The sequence below is a fragment of the Oncorhynchus keta genome, chromosome 24 (assembly GCF_023373465.1).
Source record: "Oncorhynchus keta strain PuntledgeMale-10-30-2019 chromosome 24, Oket_V2, whole genome shotgun sequence".
Lineage (NCBI taxonomy): Eukaryota > Metazoa > Chordata > Actinopteri > Salmoniformes > Salmonidae > Oncorhynchus > Oncorhynchus keta.
Window position 1 is genome coordinate 16,656,478 of NC_068444.1, and position 23,236 is coordinate 16,679,713.

At 44.3% G+C, this 23,236-nt stretch overlaps 1 protein-coding gene across 7 annotated transcripts in view; it reads right to left on the reverse strand.

Annotated features, from left to right (window-relative positions):
• dst (dystonin) overlaps positions 1 to 23,236 on the reverse strand; it is a 212,990-nt gene that overhangs the window by 15,351 nt on the left and 174,403 nt on the right. For all 7 annotated transcript variants that reach the window (XM_052477885.1, XM_052477887.1, XM_052477888.1 and 4 more), the window contains 27 exons: positions 20,987 to 21,145; positions 20,590 to 20,760; positions 20,158 to 20,327; positions 19,602 to 19,761; positions 19,064 to 19,390; positions 18,764 to 18,848; positions 18,442 to 18,683; positions 16,164 to 16,370; positions 15,358 to 15,477; positions 14,862 to 14,969; positions 14,395 to 14,613; positions 13,963 to 14,166; positions 12,954 to 13,185; positions 12,345 to 12,571; positions 11,742 to 11,864; positions 11,385 to 11,486; positions 10,403 to 10,504; positions 9,585 to 9,758; positions 8,974 to 9,129; positions 8,028 to 8,225; positions 6,953 to 7,081; positions 6,142 to 6,312; positions 4,566 to 4,721; positions 3,967 to 4,173; positions 3,287 to 3,406; positions 2,078 to 2,247; positions 1,625 to 1,784 (listed from right to left, as the gene is read on the reverse strand). In XM_052477885.1, coding sequence (XP_052333845.1) covers positions 1,625 to 1,784; positions 2,078 to 2,247; positions 3,287 to 3,406; positions 3,967 to 4,173; positions 4,566 to 4,721; positions 6,142 to 6,312; positions 6,953 to 7,081; positions 8,028 to 8,225; positions 8,974 to 9,129; positions 9,585 to 9,758; positions 10,403 to 10,504; positions 11,385 to 11,486; positions 11,742 to 11,864; positions 12,345 to 12,571; positions 12,954 to 13,185; positions 13,963 to 14,166; positions 14,395 to 14,613; positions 14,862 to 14,969; positions 15,358 to 15,477; positions 16,164 to 16,370; positions 18,442 to 18,683; positions 18,764 to 18,848; positions 19,064 to 19,390; positions 19,602 to 19,761; positions 20,158 to 20,327; positions 20,590 to 20,760; positions 20,987 to 21,145 — 4,599 coding nt within the window. The remainder of the gene's footprint in view (positions 1 to 1,624; positions 1,785 to 2,077; positions 2,248 to 3,286; positions 3,407 to 3,966; positions 4,174 to 4,565; positions 4,722 to 6,141; positions 6,313 to 6,952; positions 7,082 to 8,027; positions 8,226 to 8,973; positions 9,130 to 9,584; positions 9,759 to 10,402; positions 10,505 to 11,384; positions 11,487 to 11,741; positions 11,865 to 12,344; positions 12,572 to 12,953; positions 13,186 to 13,962; positions 14,167 to 14,394; positions 14,614 to 14,861; positions 14,970 to 15,357; positions 15,478 to 16,163; positions 16,371 to 18,441; positions 18,684 to 18,763; positions 18,849 to 19,063; positions 19,391 to 19,601; positions 19,762 to 20,157; positions 20,328 to 20,589; positions 20,761 to 20,986; positions 21,146 to 23,236) is intronic.

Below are 23,236 nucleotides of genomic sequence, written 5' to 3' on the forward strand. Positions count from 1 at the left end.
TACATCGGACATATACTACACTACACCAGCCATATAATAAACTACACTACACTACACCAGACAAATACTACACTACACCAGACATATACCACATTACACTACACCAGACATATACTACACTACACCAGACAGATACTATACTACACTACACCAGCCTTATACTATACTACACCACATCAGACATATACTACACTACACTACAACAGACATATACTACACTGCACCAGACATATACTACACTACACTACACTACACCAGCCTTATACTATACTACACCACATCAGACATATACTACACTACACTACACTACACCAGACATATACTACACTACACCACACCAGACATATACTACACTATACACACACAGACATACATATACAAGACTACACACAGATGCAGAGACACGTGTAAACAGACACACAGACACACAGACACAGACACATCAACACACCTGCCCCCACATCCAATAACCTCAAACTCCATCTATCCATATGCTGCTCTTTGCAGAGTCCCACATCGCAAGTCATTATTGCTATGATATCCCACATACAGAAATAAAGAAAGTCACACACTAATTATCCTCCCAAACATTTAATGGGTCTAGCAACCAATGTTTCGGCACTTGCAGATTAACCAATTAAATGTTTGGAAGCATAATTACAGTGTGTGACTTTCTTTCTTGCTTTTTATAGTTTATTCTCTGTTAGTCAGCACCTCTACGAAACATTTTTGGGTGTGCGTCAGCTTATGTCTTCTACTAGAATATCCCTAGTAGCCATGATAAATTAGACCAGGTTATAAACAGTCATCTAGCCCCATGACCCTCAGAGCTAAGCTGTGGTCCAAAACAAATTAGGCCAAATCAACACTGATTATGAAAAATAGGGGTACCATTTTTTTGTTGTTAATTTTTTTAATTGAACCTTTATTTAACTAGGCAAGTCAGTTAAGAACAAATTGTTTTGGCCCGGCGATGCTGGGCCAATTGTGCGCCTCCCTTTGGGACTCACAATCACGGCCGGATGTGATGCAGCCTGGAATAATATAGTTCAACAGGGTTGAAACCGATCCAGCTACACACTAACATTGTGCCAAAAACACTTCCAATTCTGCACCCGCATGAAGTCATCTGGATGCCTTTGAAGGCCATATGGAGGGTGACTGAACTGAAGGTCTGACTGTTGATCTACCTCAGTGTAGTGACTCAGATATCCTGCCAGGCACTCTTTATTTCACTATAACTCAGCAATCTTGCTTCTCTGCTAATTCAAACAGCGTTTTGCCATTTTGCCACATAACACAATTTCTATTTCCGACAAACGGCTATGGGGGGGGGGGTATTAATTACCGGAAGGAATGAGAAAATAAAATAGGCTGAACAATGAGAACAGCAAAACCACAGGCAGTACAGTATCACAGGGTGCACAAATAGGACATGTTTCAGCTTTAGAATCAAGTTAGATGAATGTGCTTAGACCCAGAGTTTGAATAGATCTATTCTGCAAGTGGCACCTACTGCCATTATGCCCTTGAACAAAGCACTTAACCCCACCAAACTGCTCCAAGGGTACTGCTCTGCGGCTGGACAATGAAGATCTATTGTACAAATGTTTCCTTTATTTACCTTGTGACTGTCGATGAGATTGAGCACAAGGTCTATATCTCCATGTACTGGCTGGTCCTCGGCCATCTGAGGCTCCACTCTGTACAGCCAGTCAATCAGGGCCTGCAGGGCATCAGTAAACTGACCAGAGAACAGCAACGCCTCTTCCAGTTTGTTCTGCCTGAAAGATAGTTATTGGTGAAAATACATAATGACCACTGACAGCAGAAAATATCACGAAACTATCACTGTTTTCTATTATTTATGTAATATCATCACACTTTGACAGCAGAAACGCTACAGGTGCATTCTGCATTGAGAAGAATTATAGTTTAATCAGAGTCAATCAAAAGTATTCACGAAGCCGACAGTTTCAGTATCCATCGTCATCACGATTAGATGACAGTAAAATATATCATTAATATGCATATTGTGTGTCCATTACACAGCAATGTGCCGGTCATGTCCCCTTACCTCTCGACTGACTTGCCACAGACAGTGTCCCACTTGTCCCTCAGTTCACTCAGCATGTCGTCCAGCTTCTGGTTGTCGTCCTGCAGTGACGTCTTATCCTTCAGGGCGCGTCCGGTACGACTGGTGGTGTCATACACTGAGTGCTTGCTCCCCAGAACCTTCTGGAACTCCTGCATGAACCCAAGTTGGAGAGACATGGTCATTATTTAAGCTAGTTCAAGCTGTCCAAGTCAGTCTGTGGCTGGTTTTTAGCCTCGTCTTCAGGCCGTTCAAGGTTTATACGGTGTGTCTGGCAAAGAAAAACAAGTAGATTTTAGACTAGACAGCTGAACAGCCAACAGTGAAATGTCCATAATTGAACAGTAGCCTAAGCAATTTGACCATGGTCTCACTTTCTGTCTTGTTACGTAATTGACAAATCGTCAACAGCACAACTGAGAAACTACAGCTGAGTAAATCCAGAGGCTCTACGTATGATTTATCTGTAGATTCCTTCAAAAAGGTCCTGTCTAGAAGCTAAAAGGGTTTCTTCGGCTGTCCCCATACGAGAACCCTATTTGGTTCTAGGTAGAACCCTTTTGTTTCCAGGTGGAACCCAAAAGAGTTCTACCTGGAACCAAATAGGGTTCTACCTGGAACCAAAAAGGGTTCTCGTATGGGGACAGCTGAGGAAACCTTTTGGAACACTTCTTTCTAAGAGTGTACCGTCTACATTCTGTCATGGATTCTAATTTGTGACCTAGTTGTTAATAAAGGACATGTAGTGGCTGAAAAAAAAGGGGTCAAAATTCCAGCATCTTTCATCCACACGGATTAAAAGTTTCTCAAATCAGGGCATCCCTAATACATTCCGTACATCCAGGGATTATTATAGGATTAGCAAACAATCCTCACACACAACAGTGCAAGGACAACAACTGGATAGCTTAGTCTCTGACACTAAACGCACTAATGTGTACTGTATACTATAATGTATAAATCCCAAACTGAAGTCTCACTAGAAAAAGCCCCCGAAAAAGCTGTGGTTTTAAAGAACAGCTTTGATAAATGACTACAGTCCTGCTGGAGATCTTTTGCTTTGCTAAACGATCTCCTTCATAAACGCCTCACTATAGGAGGGGTCTCGCCAACTCTTTCATTGTCACCCTTCGTCTTGTTCTCCTCCAAGGATGAGAAAAGGATTCGACGAGGTTCAGTTAGTTCGGTCACCTTGTGCTGGGCCAGCTGCGTCTTGATCTTGTCAGGATCGTTGGCGATTTCCAGCTCAGAGTCCAAAGCCTTCTCCGAATCATCCAACCATTCTGTCAGCTTGTTCCAGGTTTCGTGGAACTAGGGGGAGAGATGTAGGAAATTAGGTTTGAGTAAACCACACACCGTGATGTATGATTTCCTTTGAATTATTCTTCTACATTCTCAGTTCAGCGCCAAGAAAAGTGAAGGGTGCGTACTAATGAAAGGGCTCTGAGGCCTTTGGAATCAACATGTAAGACAAACCTCACTGTAATACCTAACCACAGCTTTCCAACGATAATAACTAGCATAGAGTAGTTGTAACACATTGTCCAGGCAACTTTTGTCTGCAAAGCCTTAATGTACTGTACTGTATTTGACCTCACACTTCGTTAGTGACCTCACTTCTCTGTTTTTCTATTGATGCCTATTGCCCAATTACGTGGAAGGATGGTGACACCTACTACAGTCCACCTGTGTAACTCCCTCTTTCTCACCCTCTCTCTTTTTCTCCTTCAACTATGAATCTCTCTCCTACTTTTTTCAACCTACATCAATTTCCTATCATACTTCAATGTGGCTAGACCGCTGACTCCTAGCACACCAGTTTAGGTCATGTACTGTGTGATCCTGTACCAACTGTTCCCAGTGTGTCGTACCTGTTTGGCCCTCTTCCTGGTGTCGTCCAGCAGACGGCCCCTCTCCACAGACCTCTGCACCACCTTCTCCCAGCGGCCCTGTACACTTATCAGCAGGTTCTTGATCAGCACCACGTCCTGCTTCTGGCTGAAGTACTTCAGGTGTGTCCCTGTCTTATCCAGCTCAATGATCTGCTGCCTGTGGGAGTTGACCTCTGTCACAAACACCTGCCAACACACACATCAGAGGATCATGATAGATATTACAATAGTGTTACACAGTGGAGTTGGTATTTTTGGGGTACAGTTTAAGGCACTAGTTTAGAATGTCCAATGGCAAGCAGAATGTTCACTTGACTAATAAGCAGAGTTCTGGATGAGAGTCAAATGCATTGTTGAGCCGTGGTTGGCTTGCTTGCACAGCAAGCTGTCTCGGCTATAGAACGTAAGCCCATCAATCGTTCTTGCTTCTGACATCATTAATACTAAGTAAGTCAGGATAGGAGGCCGTTTAGGTTCATTATTAGACAGTTGACTAATACTGAAATGACGAATCATCAGAAACCTATCAAAAATGTAAATGTATGTGTCGTGTTAACTGTCTCCCCACCGACTCATACCTTGTGCTCATCTATCTGAAACAGGATGGTCTCCAGGATGACGGAGGCAGGAGAGGACATAGTGAGAGTCTGTTCAGCTTGGGTCAACCAGCTGATGAAGTCCTGGAGAGAGTTATGGAACTCTGTGGCCAGAGCCAAAGCCTCTTCCAGTTTCACCTGAAGCACAGAGACAACAGAGACACTTGAGAAACATTGCACTCTTCCTACTGACACACATATTCACACACGTGCACACCCACAAACGGATAGACCTACAAACACACACACACACACGTGCACACCCACAAACGGATAGACCTACAAACACACACACACACACACGTGCACACCCACAAACGGATATACCTACAAACACACACACACGTGCACACCCACAAACGGATAGACCTACAAACACACACACACACACGTGCACACCCACAAACGGATAGACCTACAAACACACACACACACACATGCTTACCCACGCACACATACACATGCACCAAACAAACATGCAGGCTGTTTGGTTGCCACAACATTAGGTAATGATTGTAATTGATCCAAACATGACCTCTGTTTAGACAGAGGAAGTCAGCATCTCTGGAACACTTCAAGGGTGAAGGGAAGAGGATGAGCTATCAAAACGATGCATCCTCTACAGTTATAAAAATAGCTTCAATTAGCCTTTTGATTGTTAGTCCAAGAGCAGGGATCCTTTTTGCTTACAGTCAGGCAAGCTAAAGTGAGTAGCCAATGCTGTATCCTCATCACAATAAACAATGGGGTAATAACATTACAGCCATCACAAGCCTAATGGCAAGAAGTACTGTCTCTGGTATACAGTGTCGTCCCTCTCCATGTAGGCTACTTTAGCTTTAGTTGTGAATGAACAGTGCTATCTGGGCAAGCTAGCAAAATGCAGAGGAACCTGTGAGTCAAGTTGTGCAGTATTCATGACATACAGCACAGTACACCATAGTTGATTAAGGGCCTTGACTGAGTTAGGAACAAAACCACATCCAACCCCAGCATTTCCTTTACATCTATTTCAACATATCAGCTGTTGGTTAGAGTGTCTCTGAAGACAAGAGAACTTTGTTCCATGATGACTGATGGCTGATGACTCAGGCAATAACCAGTAGAGAGAGACCTGTGACCACATCTTACATGCGTACGTGCTTACCAACCCTCTCTGCTGTTCACCATTCATAACTTGTGGATTAGAAACGTATAATGTACAGTACAGGGGGTGGGAGGGGATGAACCAGCGCTGAGCAGTAACGTCCCACTGGGGATATAATAAACCTCAACATTATGAATCATCAGACAAGTTCAGACCACTTTGTTGAGTGTGATCCATTCGAGACAGGTTTTCTCTAGATCATTTTTCAGGCGGAGCACAATGAACCCCAAATCATCCCAAACATCCAGGTCCTGTCAAATCAACATTTCCAATGTAATCCAATTGAAGCTGAATGATTTTATGCAGTCACTGGGGGCAGAGCTAGGAATGGGGGCCCATTCTGGAAGAGAAACACTGATTCATCCCACCGTAGCCCAACAATGCTACTCCATGTCACTTTACATTCCCTACCTTTCTCTCAGCCACCTTGGCCTGCACAGACTCCCACTTGTCCTGTAGGTTACGGAGGTCCTGCTCTGTGTTGCTGTCCTGGCCGGAGGGGGTCATGGTGAGCAGCTGCTGACCTTTGTTCATCAGCTGCTGGTACAGCTCCTCCTTGGCCTCCATTGTGGAACATAACTCCTGCAGAAGACAAAAAACATGAGGGGCTTAGAAAAGATGGCTGCAGTTATAATGTTAATATCCAATTATGGCACTGAAACTACTGTTTTACATGTCATTATAGAAATTCATTGAATTTGACAATAAGTCCAGTATATAGTTTGCTGCCTCTTTATCAGTTTGTTTTGTGAGCACATAAAATCCAAATGAAGTCCAAACATGGTGAAATAACGAGAGCAGTGAGGAGAAACAATAGGCAAGCTTTTCCACACGTAAATTAAAACCTTCAAATCTCAAGTAAGTGCTAAGTCTGATAATCTTATCATTTGGAAACAATCTCTGTTTTGGCTGCAATGATGTCCTGCTAAATGGAAGCCCCATAGAGAAGCATTCACCGTGACAGTGTCTGGGTTATCCTATCAAACAATTACAGAACAGTGGAACATTATCTGAGTACAGTCAGTGTTTAATGACTTAGTAACACTTTGGGTCTTTAATCACTCCTTTAATGATTATTTTAGTAGGACACATTATTGTTCTTTTAGCAACTTAATTTAGTATTCACAGTTCACACTTCAGAACGAAACAGCAGACAAGGCCTGAGTTGGGCCCTTACAAGCCTGTCATCTGTATGAGGCATTTCATATGGTTAAATACATACCAGATGGGCATTAAGCTGCTCGCGGGCCGTGTCTGGTAAGCCTCCCACAGCCTTTGATGCTAACAGCTGACGCTCTGTGTCTTTCAGCCACTGCTGCATGTCTTCCATCTCGCCATGGAAACCTTGGGCCTGCAACACAATACAACCGGAATCAGAACAACACACCTTATAGACCTATTGTGGAATTCAAGGGTGGGAAAGGGGAATGTTTTGAGAAGTTAGGAATTCCTCATAAATGTTTTGGTCTGAGGTTATTTGACAGAACGAATGATGGTGTCTGTGAACAGTCTATTCAATACACATATTGTATGTTTAACTTCCTGAAACAAGCATGGCTTTATGCTTCTAATTGTTTTGTTCAGTTTATTCCCCATATGAATCAGATAACAATGTCTATGCTCAATGTTACAATGTTGTCTACGCACATGTTTTACATATGCATTGTATTGGAAATCCACTTTTCTCCGTAAAATGCTTTTGACAGAGCTTTGTAGGTTTACTGGGTACCAAAGTAAAACATTCTTGGAAAATACATTGATTTCATTTTTGGCAACCCTTCAGCAACCCACTAAAAAAATCAAGACTGCATGCATTTTTTTCATAGGGCGTACATTTCTTCATATTCTTAAAACATTCCTGATTCCTTGCCATAAAACCCTTCAAATACTAACAGTAGAAAAATACTTAATAACAACCCTTTCAAAATTCTTCAAATAAAAATACATATCCACTAGTCATTGACATTCCATCCATCACTCCTTTCACACACTACATCAAAGCATTCCCCTAAATGTCAAAGGTATGAACAGGAACACCAGTAGTTAGGAATGGGGGAGGCAGGAGGTGGGTGGTGAAGGTTTACATTATTTCTCTGTAACTTATCCTCCCACTCTTCTATAACGTTCTTTATGAATTTTGAAAAACAACATTCTTACACTCCAGGAGGGAAGAATATCAATCATAGCTTCAATTTCAGATACGAGTCATCATGGTACCAGATTCCATACGGCGGCTTGGTAGGTGAAGAGGTGAGGCAGCTGACATCAGAGTAAGGGAGGTATAGCTAGACACAAACCTGAAGCAGAGCACTGTCCAGTTGCTGCCTCCTCTGCTCTGTCTTCTCCAGGATGTTCTTCCAGCGCTGAGTGAGGTTCTCCAGTTTGTTCTGCAGGCCGGCGGCTTCCTCCCCAGAGGTGGACTCCACCAGGTCAGTACCGGCCTTGTTGACCGCCTCCACCGTCGTCTTATGGGCCAATACATCATTCTGGAGCACCTGGAAACACCACAGTACAGGGATGGTTAAAGACCAGGCTGATGGGATCAACTAAATAAACAAGATCAGACAGCACTAAACTGGACAAACACTTTTCCAAGAAGAGTGATAGGGTCTATACTCCACACTAAATATATTTGAGTGTCTATTTGTTCTACTGGATAAAATATGGTATAATCTACTAAACGCTTATGGAACATAAATTTAGAAATGGCAAGGAGAAGACGAGATTAATCTGCTGCGTGGTGGTTTAAATCCCTGCATGGTGGTCCTCGACCAGACTGGTCCATGTATCACTGTCTGTGGATGATGGCTTAAAGCAGTTGTTTCCCAAACTCGGGCCTGGCGCACCCTCCCCCCTGGGTGCATGTTTTGACGATGAGTTGATTATTTGAATCAACTGTGTAGTGCCAGGGCAAAAACCAAAACGCCATTTAGGTGTCAGGTGGATTTTAAATTATAGGGGCTTTTAGAGACGGGAGTGAAATAGGTCAAATGCATTTGAAAGACTGCAGATTTGTATGTGCTTATAATACATGTTGTACAATGTTGTGTATGCAGTCCGGGTAGAGTGGAACTTTGATGTTTGTTGTTGTTGTGACTAAGCCAAACGGTTGTTGGGGTCAGAGGTCATAAAAAGGTTATACCAAGCTGCTCTTCTCTGCAGATTGAAGTTTGTCGCAGGAAAAAAGACGTGTCTCGGCTGAAATAACACTTTATAAGAACAACAAGAAGAAATGGGTCTTACGTGGTGCTTGGCGAGCTTGATCTCAATGGCCTTGGGGTCTCCTACAGCCTTCCTCTGTTCGTTGAGCAGCTCTTCAGTATTGCTCATCCAGGCCAGAAGCTCGTCCAGCGCATGCTGGAACTGCCCCAGAGCCAATAGAGCTCCTTCCAGTTTGTGCTACACAGAATCAGTACAAACACATCAGACTCAGGTCAAAGTCACTTGGTGAAAACACTCGCCATGTGAGCGTAATGAATCTATTTTGACGGGAATGAGAGGGGAAAGGCACTTTATCAATTAGAGAAAACACAACGCAGTTCACTATTCATGTAATGTACACTGTATTCTTGTCACAAGGTTCTAATTATATGTAGTCTATATAGAAAGAGACAGTTCAGAGAGGCAATCTATTTTGTACAACAACAAAAAAGAAACAGCATTGAATTAAGCTTGTATGGTTCTGTTAATTTCACCCCCCCACACCTCCCTCCTCCCTCCTCTGGTATACCTCCAGCCCTTAGCCGCATGAAGTAGGGTTGCTGATGGTGCTTCAGCACCCCAGAAAAATCATAATAAAAGATAAATAAAAAAATTCAAAAGTAGTGCCTTGCTCCAGCCCCAGTCTGACCTACCTGTCTGTTGATGATCTTTTCATCCAGGTTGTCCCAGAGCATTTTGAGCTCGGTCATGGGCTCCTGGATGGCACAACGGTCGTACTCCTCCGTCACCTTCTTCAGCAGCAGGCCCGCCTGGTGGTTCAGTCGCTCCATCTCCATCTGCAGCTGATACGCCTCACCTTTGAACTCCTGAAACACCACACAAGGGATTGCCAAGGCAACACGTCAATATAACTACAAGGTTATGATGTGCAGGAAAATTCTCAGCAAAAAAATGGTGATCAAATTAAGATCCGACATCTGTACAGGTCAAAAGCTTTATTAAAATATCACTTAGCATGGGGATAGCAAACAGTGGGTAGACATGACTTTGTTCTATGGTGACACTTATTTTTGTTCAGCTCCTGTGCAAAGGTGGATGTGTCTAAAACCATCTTCATTAACTAATCCATTGGAGAGTCACAATAGCTTTTTCTTGTTGTAGATCAAAGGAGAGAAACAGATGTTAATGTTCTATGTAGCATGACACTGTTTCTACACCGTTCTTCAATAAGAGCAGGGCACGAACTGAACATCCGTAAACACAGCAGCTGCTTGCTCTGTCATTTTGGAGGACATTAAATAAATCAACACATTCACTTGAGTGAGATCAACTGAAAGTTATTTATGATGTTTCAATCAGATACATTTTTTACATTTTATTTAACCTTTATTTAACTTAATAAATGTGGGAATCGATCAATAGTTTGGTCTAAGATTCCTCATAGCTAACGCTTTATACATAATATGTATCGATAATGACTATTATAATAAAAGGTGTAGAAACACAATACCTTGAGTTCTTCTATCTGTTGCTTGACAGTGTCCAGGTCTGTGCCCACAGGTGACATAGAACCCAGTTTGTGCTCCACAATGTCCACCCAGTCAAACATACCCTGTAGATAGAGGGAGTGGGTACCATTGTCAGTGGGAGAACACACTGCTAGCTTTCACATTCATAGCACTCAATCCATCAACTTTTCTTAAGTAAAAGCAACACTGTCAACGAAAAATAGATATTAGCACATGGTGAAAAATGACGGACCTCAACTGATTCACTCAAGTCTAGGAGAGGGTTGTTAATGTATAACCCAACAGTGTAAATCTAAGCCTTTTAAAACCACTGCATTACAATAGCCTCATACACCATTATAAACAATCCCAACCAATATAAACAAAACAACAACTTACAATCAATATAAGCAAACACATAAATGAATGTGATCAACTTATAGCAACATGATGTCATTGCAGTTTACACTCCTAACATTAAAAACAATGCCTGTTACATGACAATTAACTTGTATCTATTAGTGCCTGGTAAACTACTCAAACTCTGGCCCTTGATTAAATCTGAGAACTACAATGCTACGTGGCAAACACTGATTAGCATTAACACATTAACATTGCTTGATTAACGGGGCCATTGATTGGGCCATTGATCATAAGAATAACACAAAACCACAGACACTTTGATCAACAGGAATGAAGTTGTGAACATGTCCTGAGTAATGTGGGTGACTTTCTCTTTCTCATGAAAAACATATTAACGAACACTAACGAAACCACAGAAGTTCTGCATTACATGCTAACAACAAGTTGCTCAGTGTTAGCCTGTGTGTTCAGTGACAGCAGGGCCATGTTCAGTCGGTAAGGAATGGTTAGATAACATTTGATCTGATCTTGACCAATAAGAACAAAGATTGTATGCCCTACTGAACAGGTCCTGATGTATGACAAAGCACTGCAGATAATCCATAATGAACAGTAATGTACCTGCAGGCCATCCTGGAACTGTACAGCAGCTTGCATGGCCTCATCCAGTCTGTCCACTCTCTCCTTCCATGCCTTGTTCAGAGTCTCCCACGCCAAGTTCACCTGGTGGAGAAAACAACAGAGGTCAGGGAATAGGACCAAAACACAGCAGCTGGAAACACACACCACTCTATATAAAAATAGAAATAAAGAAACCAGGATCAAATTATATATGATTTACCATCATTACATATATCCTTATGCAAGTCAATAAGATATCTATGAGTAAAGTATCTGCCATTTTAGGTTGTCTGTCTGGAGTACTTGAGTAAAGTCTTCTCTTCTTTTTAAAGGTGATGTTCTGATGTCATTGATTACCTCGTCAATACTCTTCTTTGTGACTGGCTTATCTGGTTCACCACAAGCAGCCATAAGCTCCGCCCCCAGGTTCCGCACCACATCAAGCTCCTCCTGTAGGCCGTCAATCTCCTCCTTGAAGCTCTGGGAGAAAAGACAACTATCAGTCCCAAAGAAGTAACTAAACCTACAATCACATCAAACTGCATAGAAATGACATTGCCCATGGTATCTTGTTTGAGCTGCTCTAATGGTTACATGTTACATGAATGTAAGAAGCTTAATTTTGCATAACAAGACAAAAAAAAATGCAAACTGCACTCTTAGAAATAAATATGCTATTTAGAACCAGAAAGGGTTCTGTGGCTGTCTCCATAGGATAACCCTTTTAAGAACCCCTTTTGGTTCCTGGTAGAACCCTTTAATTTAGAGTAGAAACCTTTTGGGTTCCATGCAGAACATTTTCCACAAGAAGGTTCTACATGGAACCCAAAAGAGTTATACCTGGAACCAAAAAGGGTTCTTCTATGGGGACAACCACAAAACCCTTTGGGAACCCTTTTTTCTAAGAGTGTAATGCTCCTAATTCCACCGTATAGTGAACATGTTCTGATGCTCTTTCACCTCCAGATACTCCTGCTGCTGTTTCACCACAGAAGGGTCGACTCCAGGCTCCTCCAGCTCCCTCAGCAGGTCCTGGGTGTCCTTGATGGTAACGATGAGGGCACAGTGGTCACACCAGAACTTGTCTGCCAGGTCCATGACATCCAGCAGCTTGGCCTCCCTCTCCTCCATCAGGGCATGGATCTCATTCCAGGTGAACACCATCCGATCCAGCTTGTCTTGCACAGCTTGGAGACACGGAGAAGAAATAACAGTATTATTTATTTAGGCCTTCAATCCTCAACACCAACCATTCTGTAATGTGGTGTGGTGTCTGGCAGCTTGAGGCTAGGTCTTTAGCTAACTCATGTATTTGGCTGGAAAGAGAACTTCAACTGATTTTCATTGGCAGCAAATGTAGCAGTCCAGCTATTGGCAGCTAATGTAGAAGTACAGCTAGCCATCCAAACCATACACATCAACTACAGCTGAAGAGGGAAAACAATTGGTTGATCTGTAGTAGTGTGAGGTTACAGTTATGCACTGTACACTGTTTCCAAACATCACCAAAACTAGCGGTGCTAACAAGCCTTCCCCCAATGATAGGCACAGGGAAACAGCAGCCAATACCTTTAGCAGATATGTCCTTGTCAGCTCCCGATGAGCGAGCAATCATCTCTTCGCCGCGCTGCTTGAGCGTGTCGTAGGACGGCTGCAGTTTCTCCAGGTCCGCAGACACAACCTTGTTCTCTGTGATCTGCTCCCTGATCTTCTCCACCTCCACAGAAATGGAGGGAGGCTGACGCAGGCGCTCAGCGATCCGTTCCAGGGACTCTAGCATGGGCTCGATCTTGTCATGGAACTGGGAGGAGATTGACATGGTCAAACTGGCTGCCTGGATCTAAACAATCCACATCTAAGTATCAAATTGTATTTATCCAAAGTGCTTTATTTGGTGAAATACTAAGGGTTAAGAGATTAAGAGACTTAATCATTCAGCCACAAGAATGAGCATTCTACTACAGCAATGATGATTACATGCACCTGGAAGGACTTCCAAACAACTAACCATCCATCCACCCACATCTATTTTCAGTGTGAACAATCAATCAACATAGGAAAACAGGACCATTGTCTACTCAAATATAGAGACGCAACCCTGTTGAACCCAACTGACAGGTGAAATCCATTCTGTCTGAACCAGACGTGCCCTGCCGCCACCCTCAGTATTTTTGTCCTGTTTTCAAAGGAAGGATATGAATAATGTTTCCTTTCCCTCTGAGGCCGCCAGACACATGATAAGGACTTTTATCATGCCGTTTCAGCCTCAGAATTCTTTAGAGCTATGTCATTAATTTGGCACTTCATCAAACAATCCCATCCTTAACACTTTTCGAAAACATCCTTTTATCTCCAATCAGTTGCAGTAAGTGAAATAACATAAGCCGTCATAAGACCAAAGTCAAACTCACATGCGTGTGCGTCCTTTAACATACACAATAAAAAGCGCTACAGGTCTATGATGTTGACGGCACGCCAAGGTCTCTCTTGCGAAATACATTTTTTATTTTAACGGGATTTCTAGCTGTATAAACAAGGGATACATCCAATAAATAGTGAACGTGTGAACGCGTGTTACCTGTGTGGATTTGGAGACGGCCTCATCCAGAGTGAAGGCCCTCTGTTTGACGTCAGCCTTGAGCTGGGCGTACAGCAGGTCTGTGGCTATGTACTTCTCCCTGATAGCGACCCCCGCCACAGGACTCAGCTCCAGTAGCTGGGGACCTGTCTTGTTCATCTTGTCGATGTAGGGCTTGTGCTCAGCAATCAGCTCTCGCATTTGCTGTGGTGGATATATGACATTGTCAGTCAGAGAAACACCAAACCATTGAGAGAATTTCACCTACAGCTTTCTAACACTCAAATCATTCTTTGTCCATTTCCTTCATTGGTGTTACGATGATCTTAGTGCTATGATTGTTTTTTGGACACTCCTCTGTTCCCACAAACAATAGTATGAAAATCCTGTGGCACAGATACATCAAGCTAATAGGCTTTAAGTTGGGCTCACCCTGAGCTCCTCCTGCTGCTGTCGGAGAGCTTCGTACTCGATGGACGCCAATGGGAGCTGGCTGAAACTGGTGCGGGTCTCCTGGAGCCAGGGCCACAGCTCCTCGTAAGTCTCCCAGAACTGGCCAGCCAGAGACTGGGCTCGCTCCAGCTGCAGGCAGCGTTCCGAGTTCAGCTGACTGACAACAACATACTTCTCCAGGAGGGCCTGGATCTTGGCCTGAGAAAAATATAATGTAAAACAAGTTCATGTACTGTATGCTTCTTAAAAAAGAAAGCAAAGTAACTGCACACTCGGGTGCAACTTGATTTACTAGATAACTGACATTTCAACAGCAAGCTGCCATCCTCAGGGTCTCTGATAGAAATCTCTATCAAAGATCTGCTACATTAATGGACGCACAAGGGAGGTATTCTACCAACAACAGATGTAAGTTAGAACTTCATTCCATTCTAGGACTTTTTTACCTTCAAGGCTTGCTTTTCCTCCTCGTCCTTGCTGTTCATGATGGCCTCGCCTGTTTTCACAATTCCATCCACGGCATCCTTGTGTCTCATGATGTCCATAGAGAAGCCCTGGTCAATCAGAGGAGGATATTTGGGGTTGAATGTTAACTAACACACAGTGCACACGCAGCTGCAGCACACCACTGTTTACTGCACCTGTTTGTTTGCACAGCGGTGGTGGTGGCCAATGTCTCTACAGGCAGATATACAGTATAGATGCATGACAGACAGACTAACCTTCTGGGACTGGAGCTGGACAGTGGTTTGACAGACATACTAACCTTCTGGGACTGGAGCTGGACAGTGGTTTGACAGACATACTAACCTTCTGGGACTGGAGATGGACAGTGGTTTGACAGACATACTAACCTTCTGGGACTGGAGCTGGACAGTGGTTTGACAGACAGACTAACCTTCTGGGACTGGAGCTGGACAGTGGTCTGACAGACAGACTAACCTTCTGGGACTGGAGCTGGACAGTGGTCTGGTCCTGTTCCAGCCTGATCTCCCCCAATGACAACATCTTCCTCTCTGCTTCAGTAAGCCAGGCTAGCTCAGTGTCAGCTGCTTGTTCAAACTGCACAGAAAACATCCCAGTATTAAAGGCCTAAGTAAAGGTAGACTCAGCAATATGATGTCATTGTCCACAGTGGGGAAACTTCCTGTACCCAATGTGAGTGCGCATCAAGGGGGTTCTGGGAAGAGCTTGTAAGGCCCGTCCTGGTAGATTTCAATACTATTGTTGTTTATGCCTGTAAGCAGGAAGTCGCCCCGGAGATTATGGTAACAAAATATTGCTTCAAATATAAAACACATAAAAAGATGTAAAAGAATATCTGCAGAAGTAAAACAATTAAGACATTAGGGAAGTAAAATGAACAGGTTTGGGACAATTCATCCATGATTCTTCCAAGCGATACCATAACCTATTTTCTTTCGTGTCCATATTAAAGCATATTATTATCAATGAGCAAATAATCAGATGCAAATGTACCCAACCTCAAGAACAATTCCCAGTGTTTAATTAACAATAATGACAGAAAACAAAGCTCCCAAAGGGCAAGGATGCCAAACGAGACAGGATTTAGTTTTGAAAGCAGTGGGAATAACACTTTAAAAACTCCCAATCACCTAAAAATGCAAATGAGCATTCTGGTCAGGGCTGGTCCCCTTTGTTGAGCAAGTTTGATGGGCTGTTCTGTTTCTGTTTATGAACTCCTGTTTACAGTCGCCAGGTACTGTGACTTTAAGTGGTGTTTCTACCTGCTGTGATTTCAGTATAGCGGCGTCTATCTGCTCCGCGTGATGTGCGATGGTGTCGCTGGTGGCCTTGTAGCGATCGTTGTCCTCTGTCACTATCTTGTCCAGGCCCTCCCGAGCCCTCCAAGGGACCAGCTCCAGTAAAGAGCTGCTCACCTCGTTGAGTTTGTCCACCTGGGGCTTGTGATCCCTGGCCTCTTGCAGCAATGCCTAGTTGACATAGAGGATCCTACAGTGAGCAGTGAGCATCAATCTATCTATCCATGCACTGTGTTTATAGTCATGTGATATGGCTGTCGTAATTTCACCTTGATGTTGCAGCATATTCCAAGTATATGACGGACTACAACTAACATGGATCACATGGCAAATCTACATATGCGTGTTGGGCCAGTAACCAAAAGGTCACTGGTTTGAATCCCCGTGCCCACTAGGTGAAAAATCTGTTGATGTGCCCTTGATAAAGGGAATTAACCCTAATTGCTCTGGATAAGAGCATCTGCTAAATAACAAACTTTTTAAAATGTCATCATGACACTAACCTAGGGTTGCTACCAAAGCCAGCTTGTCGTTGGTTCTATCCGTTCGGTTGCTAGAGACGCAACCCAGTAGTTCAGTCTTTTTGTTCTGTATCTATGAACGCGACCCAGTCATTCAGTCTTGTTGTTCTGTATCTATGGACGCGACCCAGTCGTTCAGTCTTTTTGTTCTGTATCTATGGACGCGACCCAGTTGTTCAGTCTTGTTGTTCTGTATCTATGGACGCGACCCAGTCGTTCAGTCCAGTTCTGTATCTATCAGTAGTCTTTTGTTCTGTATCTATGGACAGCGTTCAGTCTTGTTGTTCCAGTTGTTTCAGTCTTGTTGTTCTGTATCTATGGACGCGACCCAGTCGTTCAGTCTTTTTGTTCTGTATCTATGGGACCCAGTCGTTCAGTCTTGTTGTTCCAGACCCAGTTCAGTCTTTTGTTCTGTATCTATGGACGCGACCCAGTCGTTCAGTCTTGTTCTGTATCTATGGGCGCGCGTTCAGTCTTGTTGTTCTGTATCTATGGACGCGACCCAGTCGTTCAGTCTTTTGTTCTGTATCTATGGACGCGACCCAGTCGTTCAGTCTTGTTGTTCTGTATCTATGGACCCAGTCGTTCAGTCTTGTTGTTCTGTATCTATGGAGTCGTTCTGTATCTATGGACCAGTCGTTCAGTCTTGTTGTTCTGTATCTATGGACGCGACCCAGTCGTTCAGTCTTGTTGTTCTGTATCTATGGACGCGACCCAGTCGTTCAGTCTTGTTGTTCTGTATCCCAGTCGTTCAGTCTTGTTGTTCTGTATCTATGGACGCGACCCAGTCGTTCAGTCTTGTTGTTCTGTATCTATGGACGCAACCCAGTCGTTCAGTCTTGTTGTTCTGTATCTATGGACGCGACCCAGTCGTTCAGTCTTGTTGTTCTGTATCTATGGACGCGACCCAGTCGTTCAGTCTTGTTGTTCTGTATCTATGGACGCGACCCAGTTGTTCTAAATGCAGCCAGAATAACAGCAAAGTAGCCGCATTTGTATTTGTTTAAGCTGTTTTCTCGTGACATTTATTTGGATACATCCATAACAATGAGCGAATGAGGCTCGATTTCACCTGGCATTGAGAACGTGCTCAGTCGTCAGCACACCGTTGTTCAGAGGAGCAAGCCAACAACACAGCTAACACAATCACTTCAAACTGAACCTGGAAAGACTGTAAACTAGCTGCACTTAGTTTTGTTTGACCTTTTATCAATGGGCATTTCTTTGTATATATCTATAACAATGATGCCAACTGATTCATGACTTCGACTAGCTGAGAAATGTTGCCTGCCTCTCTGTCTCATCCCGACTCCCAACACGTTCATTACTATGGGACAGATGGAGATCGAATTTGAATTTTGAAACAATGTTGCAAATGTCAGAGAGACAGACAGCAGGTTATTACAAATCTCAGCTGTTGAAAACTAAATGTTGGTCTAAAAGAAATGTGCGATAATGCATTTTATAGTGGAGATCATGTTTATAAAGGGCCTTGCTGGGTAGAGGAGACAGTGGATTGCGCAGTCAGATGGAACAGAGTAAATAGGCATTTTAACGTCATTGATTTAGCCGGTGGTAACTTGTGGAATAGACCACGGCTGGAATGCAGCTTTAACCAATCAGCATTCAGGATTAGACCCACCTGTTGTATAAAGCAACTTAATAACTAGTCTTAACTGCTCTCCCCAACAAAAAGTCAAGCAAAAGAGGCCTGTTATTACCTTCTGCCTGTCTTGTGCCTGGACGAGCTGCTCTCCTACAGGTGCCTGAGCAGCGAAGGCAGTGAGCTCAGCCTCGACATTCTCCAGCCAGGAGCTGAGGTCTTCGTGTGTGTGCTGGAGCTTGGAGGCCAGGGTCAGGGCCTGGTTCAGGGTCTGAGACACGTTACCACTCATGGAGTTGATCTCAGCGTATCTCGTCTTTATCCCGTCCAACTTGCCTTGGATGACAACCACCTCATCACCTGTAGAAGGTCAAATAAGAAACATTAATTGAGATTCGTAATAATATTAACTAGGTGTAGTAATAAACATTTTGTCTCACCTGTTGTTTGTTTCAGCAGTTCCAATCCATTAGAAATGGCTTGATCAACATTCTGCTTCCTCAACTCAATGTCTTCATGTAGGGCCTGGACAAGACACAAAACCTTACCACCAACTCATCTGACACAATCAGCATTGGGAACCAAGAAGGAATGGGACTTTTCCACACAAACTATACAAAATTAACTGAACTGAAAGTAAGAAAATAGCTAGGTGTAATTTAAAATAACTTCAAAACGCTGTAAATGGTTAAAGAATGAATGAATGTTGGGCCTGAGGAGCAGTGTGAGGGTAGTAGTACCAGCTGTTCTGCACACTGCTTTTCCAGCACGTCCGTCTTGTAGTCTTTGACGGACACTTCGCTCAGCCTAGTGTGTACTTCGTTGAGCCAGTTCATGAGGGCCACCTCGTCTTCTCCAAAGAGCTGGGCGTTGGCCAGAGCCTGCTGCAGCATCTCAGCCTTCCTCCTACAACGCTCCTGCAGCTCTACATAACTAGCCTGGCTGGAGTCCAGCTTAGACTGCACCAGCTCCTTATCGTCCACTGAGCTGACTAGTTTCAGCATCTGACCCAGGTTGACGGCCTGAACCAGGTCTTTACAGTGACCCGTTATCTCCTCCTCTAATACCTGACCACATCACAACCACGCATGGAACACACCAGAGGGATAAACAAAAAACACACAAACAAACACAATGTGGGGGGTGAATACTGAACCCATAAAAAACTCAAAATGTATGATGCCAATCATGATAAAAACGACAATACATGAGAAACTGAAAACAAGGGAATGGGCAACTGATAAGTAACATCAGTGACTGAAACATGAGTTATCGTACCTTGTGCTGGGAGATCTGCTCTTCCAGCTTGGAGGTCTGTGTGCCAATAGGTTCAGCTTTGGCCAAGTGTTTCTCTGTGGCAGAGAGCCACTCAGACAGCGGCTCCAGTGTCTCATGGAACTGCTGAGCCACAACCAGAATGCTCTTCAGCTGTTTGTGCCTACATTACCCAGCATGCCAAGAGAGAACAGAAGAAGAGGGACAGGTAGTGATGAGACAGGTTCACTCCCCTCAACTAAAGTCTGGCCTGGATGCCAAGATACTGGATGCCAAGGTACTGGTCTCCTCAAAGACCTCTGTCTATCTCCAGATAACGCAATTGAAGAATTATACCTAACAACTGTCATTTAGGGATGGTGGGTAGAGTCGATTAATTCTGTCTTCAGGGCACGTATCCAGAATGCAACACCTTTGTCTGTATTGTCCAAAATGTAATCTCCACTTCAATAATCTTTTAAATGACAAACACGTTACTTAAATTAATCTCTCAGGGAAGTTTGACAAAATAGTGTTAGAAAATATGGGTATAAGATTTCAGGTGGTTGTGTAGACAGACCTGTTCTCAGCCTTCTTCAGCAGAGCGTCCCACCTCTGCCCCAGGCACTCAATCTCCTTCCCCACCTTCTCCTTGTCCACGGACTCTGCTCCCAGCTCCGCAACCTTCCCTCCCTCCTTCTTAATCAGCTCCACCGTGGGCCTGCGGTCATCCAGCAGCCTCTGGAGGAGCTGTCCAGGACAAACAAAGTCGAAGAAGTTACAAGGCCCATTCAACATGCTTCAAGGACAATTACCGCTTTCAGGGAAACCCGTAAATGTAATGGCCTTGCATACATTCAACAGAAGCTTAAGGATAACCCTTAATAATGCTCCACAATGGATGCCAATAAAAAAGATTAATGGCTAAATCATTAAAGCCTACATGGATTCTCTGAATGGGTTTGAATGTAGCAGGTACTGCTGTTTGTTCATCAGTTATCTATTGGCTTACTATCTGCTCCTGGATCTGTGCCTTGACAACTTTGAATTCGGCAGACGGAGGTTTCTGATTGGACACCAGGTCCTCTGTGTCCGTCAGCCAGCTGAGTAGGGACTCCAGGGCATCCTGGAATCTCCCACAATGCAACAGGGCCTCGTGCAGCTGCACTGACCGCTCAGCAATCTATGGAAGACCATATAAATATAGGCATGACAGATATTATGATATAGGAGGTAATTATTATGCTCAAGTAAAAGTAATGTTCAGAAGCTATCAATCATATTGCATAACATTAAGCAAGAATGCAAGGGAGTATTATCTGTGAACTAAAGTTTGACCTCTTTCACCCAGGTAAAAAGCAATAAAGACCAGAGTGTGAAGTAGAGGAATAAGCCAAAGACGAGCTAACCTTTTTGTTGAGAGTGTTCCATCGTGTGTTGACATCCTCCAGGTCATGTTCAAGGCCCTTGGTGCTGGTGCCTTTGTCAGCGTTCTGGATCAAGCCTTGGCCCAGCCAGTTAATGTCTTGCAACTGGCTCTGCAGTGGATCAACCTCTTTCTGGAATACCTGTGGCCAGAGATAATACAGTTGAAATAATGAGATAGTATGAAAATAAAAGCTGTATTACCAGACGCAGAACAACTTAGAGCGGATGAGAGATCATGTTTTATCTCAATAAGACAGGTGATGTCAGAGGTTCATAAGGGTAAGACAAAACAAGATATGTTTGATGTTGCTTTTAAAACGATATTCCTACCCTATGTTTTAAGAGCGCTCTCAGGAATGCATTAGTTGCTTTCAGGGTTATCTGGTCGTTATCTAAATTGGACTGATTTAAGTCCTTGATTCATGCCATACATTTGCATTTAAACATTTCCACTGTAGATGATAAGACATTCCATTATTTTACCAAATCCAGCAATTGACAGGATATTTAAAACATTTCAGATATCTCTGTTTGCCTATACTACTTCTCTCTGAGATAACCTCAGTGAGTGGAACGTTTATTGAAACGCATTGGTTATTTGTGAGCCAACAAAGACAAGTCATACTGGATTATCAGTTAGGCACTTTGATTGTCCACAATCAACAATAATGTTGAGAAAATGCAGCTAAGTATTCAATATTTTTTTGACAGTCCCTGAAGACTGATTGTATACACAGGCTGATGACTTAGGCCACATGCTGGCATAACAACAACCTATTTCTGACTGGTCAGCACTGCAGCTTCTAGAACGGAATGCAGGGAAATCAGTTGGTGCACAGCTGTGTAGGAACACACCAGACAGACACACAGGGCAGGCTGACTGACTGACTAAACTCAATTCAGACCTAATGTAATCTGATAAACAAGGAACGCCCAGAGCCAGCCCAAAGCCAGCCCAGAGCCAGCCCAGAGCCAGCCCAACGCCAACCCAGAGCCAGCCCAGAGCCAACCCAGAGCCAGCCCAGAGCCAACCCAGAGCCAGCCCAGAGCCAGCCCAGAGCCAGCCCAGAGCCAGCCCAGACGCCAACCCAGAGCCAGCCCAGAGCCAGCCCAGAGCCAACCCAGAGCCAGCCCAGAGCCAACCCAGAGCCAGCCCAGACGCCAGCCCAGAGCCAGCCCAGAGCCAGCCCAGAGCCAGCCCAGAGCCAGCCCAGAGCCAACCCAGAGCCAGCCCAGAGCCAGCCCAGAGCCAGCCCAGAGCCAGCCCAGAGCCAGCCCAGAGCCAACCCAGAGCCAGCCCAGAGCCAGCACAGAGCCAGCCCAGAGCCAGCCCAACACTAATAAAAAGTGCCATATCTATCAAACAAAATGTGTATTTATTTGGCCCAGTTGAAGATAGAAACAGGAGGAGACTATTTTTGGGTACCTGGGGGGAGGCGAAACCCATGAGGTCCATTTCGGGAAATGCGGCTATAGCAGTTAACAGGCTGTCGATCTCGTCGTCCCTTATTTCTCGATACGCCCGTGGCTCACTGCCATTGGCCAAGCAAGCCTCCCTTTCCACTGACAACAGGAAGTCCTCCAGGTCCTCCATGCTGTATTTCCGTGGTTCAATAGCTCCGTGGTGTTGCAAGTCAAACGGTTTAACACCTATATTCTGCCTACACTCTGACCGCAGCCCAGAACTCACATAGAGCTCTGGCTGTGTGACGACCACACTGACTAACTCACAGTCTGACTGATAGGACATGTCCTCTTGCAGCTCGGCGGTGGGGAGCTCATCGTAGCTTGCTAGCGTCCTATAGACTCCATTTTGGACCCTACTGGCTGATCTCGAGGACCGTCTCCTGCCAGTCGAGTCCCTACTGTTTGATCTTGAGGAGCGCCTGCCTGTGGAGTCCCTGTATTCTCCATTAGTGATGGTCAAATCTGTTTCACTCAGGTCTGTCACACAGGTGTCATTCCCCTCCTGGGACTCCCGTACAGGGTAGTTTCTCTGTCCTGGGTGGTACAGTGTCCTGGGTATGTTGTCTCTGACAGGGGAGAAGGGGAACTCCTCCTGCCCTGAGCTGAGGGAGCGGCCTGGCTTCAGCTCCCCAGACATGTGCATGGCTTCAGAGGAGGAGAGGCTCCTGGTGCCTGGTTTCCTGGAGGCCCGGTTAGAGTGGCGCTCCCTCTCTGCGGTGGGGCTGCACAGGCCCGAGTCCTCCTCTGAAGTCAGGGAGTTGGTG